This window comes from Vulpes lagopus, chromosome 7, assembly GCF_018345385.1.
Source record: "Vulpes lagopus strain Blue_001 chromosome 7, ASM1834538v1, whole genome shotgun sequence".
Classification (NCBI taxonomy): domain Eukaryota; kingdom Metazoa; phylum Chordata; class Mammalia; order Carnivora; family Canidae; genus Vulpes; species Vulpes lagopus.
In genome coordinates, this window is record NC_054830.1 from 7294066 (window position 1) to 7300065 (window position 6000).

At 49.5% G+C, this 6000-nt stretch overlaps 1 protein-coding gene across 1 annotated transcript in view; it reads right to left on the minus strand.

The window, feature by feature from the left end:
- The window catches only part of DNMT1 (DNA methyltransferase 1), a 58342-nt gene extending 53701 nt beyond the window's left edge, over positions 1–4641 (minus strand). Inside the window, exon 1 of the mRNA XM_041763695.1 lies at positions 4419–4641. Within this exon, the coding sequence (XP_041619629.1) occupies positions 4419–4600 (182 nt within the window). The 5' untranslated portion in view covers positions 4601–4641. The remainder of the gene's footprint in view (positions 1–4418) is intronic.
- Positions 4642–6000: the final 1359 nt, after the last annotated feature.

The window sequence follows — 6000 nt, forward strand, 5'->3', positions numbered from 1 at the left end:
GCTACATTAACATCTGCCTCAGTATCTATCTGCACGTTGCTACTCTAAGTTATGTTCCCCTAATGGGAATGAAATATACACCTGGGGCAGCCCAGGTGGTTCAGTGGTTTAGCACTGCCTTCAGCCCAGGGCCTTAGCCTGGAGACCCAGGATTGAGTCCCATGTCGGGCTCCCCGCATGGAGCCTGCTTCTCCCTTGCCTGTGTCTCGGTCTCTCATGAATAAATAAAATATTTTAAAAAAATATATATATATCTACACCTGACCGTGTGATAAGTCACACAGAAGGTTTTATTACAGGGACTGGTCTACCACATTTACACTTATCAGCTCCTTGGTCTTCATAACGTCCAGGCAGAATGGGCAGTGCCATTCCCATTTTACAGGTAAAACACCAAGTGGTTAAACAACTTAGTCCTACAGCTATGGTAGGAAGGAATTTGAACCCCAGTGAGGCCTGCACTAGAGGCCTGCACCTCTAGAATATTCCTGCAGGGGAGAAACAGAAAAGTCAGTTTTGCCCTCTTCAATACTCAATCAGTCGGAGCCATGGAACCAGAGCTGAGAACTTGAAACCCAGCTCAATCTAATTACAGAATGACTAGCAGTTAAAAAAAAAAAAAAAAAAAAGCTGTCACAATTACTAAGGCTAATCAGAGCTGTACAAAGGAGGTTGCTACAATCTGTGTGTGAATCCAGGCTTCATTTAAAGGGGAAAGCCTGGCATGTATGTCTTTCAGAGTCTACTCTACACGAAGCTACAGTAAATAAGGCAAATAAATCACCATCAACTCCAAGGTTGCAAAGGCAGCGTGCAGGCTGCACAAGCAGAACTCAACACCTTTCCTGTTCTGGGGAAAAGGGATGGTCTTTCTGAGCACAGTCTTAAGGATGAATGGACAACAGCCAACTTAGGGAAGGGGTAGATAGAGCTCAGCATCATGCTGGCAGCTCTGCATAGTCTCAGGCCCTGAGAACCTAAAAGGTCTGTATGGCTTATGAGAAAAGCATAAGATGAGTCAGGCAAGTGGACAGGGATTTTGGACTTCAGGACTGGTGCAACAGGCAATGCATGGGGCAAGGAAACCATCGATCCAACTTTTGTAAGAGGATCACAGCTTCCACTTACAGAAAAGACCTCAACAACAGGAGACCAGTGAGAGATTTATCACTTTGTACAAATGATGGCTTGGACAGAGTAAGAAAAAGATAAGTGGAAAAATGCAGCTTGTCCCGAAAGGCGTAATTTTTAGATTTGGGGCATATTTTACTTCAAAAATAAAGACTTAATAACCCAGACACTGAAAATACTTTCTAGTATCCCTACACATTTAATAGAACTGTGTGTTAAAAAAAAAAAAAATATATATATATATATGGCATATATAGACAAGTTAACAAAAGTGACAGAAATGCATGAGGACCAGGCCTAGTTTTGTTCCTAGAGTATTCTACTGGACTTAAGCACCTCTTGCGTTCTAAATTATACTCCTCTAATTTTCATAGATCAAGAAGTTATAGCGGCATCTGGGTGGCTCAATTGGCTAAGCATCTGCCCTCAGCTCAAATCAGGATCCCCGGGCCTTGGGGATCAAGCCTCACATCTGGCTCCCTGCTCAGCAAGGAGCCTGCTTCTCTCCCTATCCTCCTGTTCCTCCTGCTTGTGCTGTCAAATAAGTAAAATCTTTTAAAAAGTTATCATCTCTTTTTACAAATCTAAGTTTAAGGGAGTGTTGAATGCCATGTTTATGTATTTAGTACACCGAATTTCAAAATGTGAGAAAAGATGTTGAAAGTCCCATAAGTAGATAATTTTAATGTCCACCTGGGGCACCTAGGTGGCTCAGTGGTTGAGCATCTGCCTTCGTCTCAGGGCGGGATCCTGGGGTCCTAGGATCCAGTTCCACATCAGACTCCCCGCAGGGAGCCTGCTTTGCCCTCTATGTTTCTTCCTCTCTCTCTGTGTTTCTCATGAATAAATAAAATTTTTAAAAAGTTTTCAGTGTTCACCCCATGGTTTAAAGCAGGCACCCAAAACTGCACCTACAGTAGGCAATTCTAGTTCAAAGTAACATGGGACCTAGGGTTAATGGTGGATTGTAAAACTCACCTAAGAGCATTCAAATTCACCCAAACATTTGCACCAGCCCAAGAAAACCCATAAGGCAGTGGCCTGTTAAAAAACCCTAGTTGATGGGGATCCCTGGGTGGCACAGCGGTTTAGCACCTGCCTTCAGCCCAGGGCGCGATCCTGGAGACCCCGGATCGAATCCCACGTCGGGCTCCTGGTGCATGGAGCCTGCTTCTCCTTCTGCCTGTGTTTCTGCCTCTCTCTCTCTCTCTCTCTCTCTCTCTCTCTCTCATGAATAAATAAAAAATATTTAAAAAAAAAACAAAAACAAAAAAAACCTAGTTGAAAGGAAAGGTTTTGGCGAGAAGCGGACATCAGCAGGAATTCCCTGCTGCCTCAGTAGTGAACTCCTACAGCACCCACTCTTAAAAACTCTTAAGGGTTAGAGACGCCTGGGTGGCTCAGCGGTTGAGCATCTGCCTTTGGCTCAGGTCGTGATCCCAGGGTCCTGGGATCAAGTCTCACATCAGGCTACCTGCATGGAGCCTGCTTCTCTCTCTGCCTGTGTCTCTGCCTCTCTCTCTCTCTCTCTCTCTCTCTCTGTCGGTCATAACAAGTAAATAAAATCTTAAAAAAAGAACTCTTAAAGGGTAAATGAGCAAACGTTAAATGCTTTATACAATTAGTGACTGACTGGCAGAACTGAGAAAACTAGATTAGCCGATAACCATGCTAAACACACGGGCCTTCATATTCAAGGCATACTGTCATTTATTTCATCCAGGATCAGTTTAAAGCCCATGTTAAACTTAGTCCACAGGTACAGCTTGTTTATGACACTTGCCCCAAGGTTAAACCAGCCAGTGGAGAGTTCTCACCATCAAAGAAGACTAGGCCCAAACATCTCTATGTTGGAGCCTAATATCACAAAGCCAGGGATTTCCATAATTCTATTTCAAGTCACATCTTGGGAGGATACAAATAGGGATTCTTTAGCAAGACACACACCCTCTGTGATTAAGAAGTGGTTTGAGCCTTAAACACCTGGTAGGGAGCCCCAAATAACCCCCCTACACAAACACACACACACACACACACACACACACACACACTCCAATTCCAAAAGCCCAAAAGACTGGCCTGGCACACCCACAGGAACCAAGCACAGGGAAATAGGGAAATGTCAACACCAGCTCACAAATCTGGTTGAAGCATTCAGCGCCTGGTCAAGGTTCCAGTGACTAGTGTTCCAAGGAGTGCCAGTTTTCAGGAGTGAAATTAGCGCCCTGCACAAGCAAGGTCCCGGTGTTCTTGCCCCTGACTCACCTGCATAGAATTGCTACAGCCAGTCCCGACATTAACTGCTGTGCAACGTATGTAAAAACACACCCGCGGCCACTGGCATGGGGCACATACACACATGCATACACCTGCGGCCACCAGCATAGGGGGCACATGCAAACACTGCAGCCACCCGCATGGGGGGCACACACGCACACACCTGTGGCCACCGGCATGGGGGGCACACACGCACACACCAGCGGTCACTGGCTTTGCACACGTGCACACGCACATACACACGAAACTGCAGCCAGTCCTCCCTAGCAAGGCTTCCTTGATGCTCACAGCTCAGAGGCACAGATTTACTAGAAAAGACCATTCAGCCTTCATGCCGCCCGAGCCCTGGTCCTGCACTGCATGGTGAGAGTTCCTTCCAGAATGCGACTTCCCCAGCAGTCCGAGATGGAGGAAGCCCCCCAAGGAAGTCGGGGGTCGCAAACCTGAGCCGGCCGCGCCCGGGCCCCGAGCGGCGACGTCTGTCTCTGGAGGCCGCCATCGGGATGCGCTGCGTGGAGTGCCAAGGGGACCCCCCCAAAATGCCCCCAGGGACCAGACCAGCCCGACCCTCCAAGCGGACCGGGCACCGGAAGTGGAGGCCGAAGTGCCCGGGCCGAGGGGTGTCCTGAGGCCGCGGGGCTGCCCACTTCCTGCGCGACCAGACTGGATGCAGGAGCCAGGCCCGTGGTTCCTCCGGGCAGGGGATCCCTGAGGAGAACCCAAAGCTCGCTCTACTTTGAGATCAGAAGTGACCCCAAGTTTCTAGTCACCAGGGAACTGTGAGGGGCCTCGGCCCATTTTGGCGCCAAACGGCCAGGGGTGCGCGCGACCGGAAGTGCCACCCTGCCCGCGCCAACCGCCGCTGCGCCGTCCCGCGCATGCGCGCCCGCCTGTCAGCAGCAGCCACGGGCTACCAGAGGGGAAGAAGCCTCCCCCACCCCCAACGCCGTGCCACTTCCCCACCCCACCCCTCTCCCCCGCCCGGCTTCACAGACCCCCACAGCACCTACCGCCTACGGACATCATCGGGCAGTGAGATGGCTCGGGAGGCCAGCGTGGGCACCCGGGCCGGGGCGGTGCGGGCAGGCATCTTGGAAACTGCAGCAGAGACAGCCGCGGCAGCAGAGACAGCCCTGGCTTTTCGCGCGGAAACCGATGGGGAGGGGCGGCGAGCGGAGGCGGCGTGTACCATCCCGGCCCGGGCGTGGGGGGAAGGCGGGACGTACCATAGGGAGAGAGGCCATACCATGTGCGGGCAGATAGAGTGGAATAGGTCGTGCACCGGGGCTGCGCATGCGCGAGATGGGCGCACACCCCCGCGTGGAGTTGTGGGCTCGTCCAAGCTCCGCGGTTTGCTGGGAGCCTTTCCTGAGAGGTTCATTCATTCATTCATTCTGCCTACGGTGCTATGCATAAAACAGCGAGCATCCCCGCAGGGCTCCTGCTTTTGAGCTCTTGGGATTCTAACTGAGGACTTGAACTACACTCCATCTATAAGCTCACTATAGGGACCTTGGACCTGTAACTTGGACCCAGTCTCCATCTCATCTTTAAAAGGTGCCAATCGCAGAAAATTTTGAGGATGCACAAACTATGCAGCTAGCATCAGGGAATCTCCCAGTATGGGGAGGCCCGGGCCACTTCCACAGCCTGTGTGTTTAAAAAAAAAAAAAAAAAAAAAAAATCACCAGAACGTGGGCGAAAGGATAGTCTCTTAAACAAACGATGTTGGGAAAATTGGGTATCCACGTTCAAAAAGTAAAGTTGGATCCTTACCTTACACCATATAAAAATTAATTCAAAATGGGTTTAAGACCTAAACATAGGCTTGAAAGCATTGAACTCTTCGAAGAAAAAGCGGGGGGGGGGGGGGGGGCGGGAGGGGGGCAGGGAACGCCTTCACAACGTTGGATTTTGCAATGACCTATTGAATAGGACAGGAAAGCACAAGCAATGGAAGCTAAAATAGATGGGACTACATCAAACTTAATTTATGCACAGTAAAGGAGGCAACAAAGTGAAAAGACAGGGACGCCTGGGTGGCTCAGGGGTTGAGCATCTGCCTTCGGCTCAGGGCGTGATTTCAGGATCCAGGATGGAGTCCCCCACATCAGGCTCCCTGCATGGAGCCTGCTTCTCCCTCTGCCTAGGTCTCTGCTCCTCTCTCTGTGTCTCTCATGACTGAATAAATAAAATCTTTAAAAAACAAAAACAAAGTGAAAAAACCTGTAGAATGGGGGGGGGGAAATTGCAGACCGTGTATCTGTTAAGTTGTTAATATCCAGAACGAAGAGCTACAACTCAAAGATGACAACCTGATTTTAAAAATGGGCAAAAGGGAACCCTGGGTGGCGCAGCGGTTTAGCGCCTGCCTTTGGCCCAGGGCGTGATCCTGGAGACCCGGGATCGAATCCCACATCGGGCTCCCGGTGCATGGAGCCTGCTTCTCCCTCTGCCTGTGTCACTGCCTCTCTCTCTCTCTCTCTCTCTCTCTCTCTCTCTCTGTATGTGACTATCATAAATAAATTAAAAAAAAATAAATTAATTTAAAAAAATAAATAAATAAAAAATAAAAATGGGCAAAAGATTTGG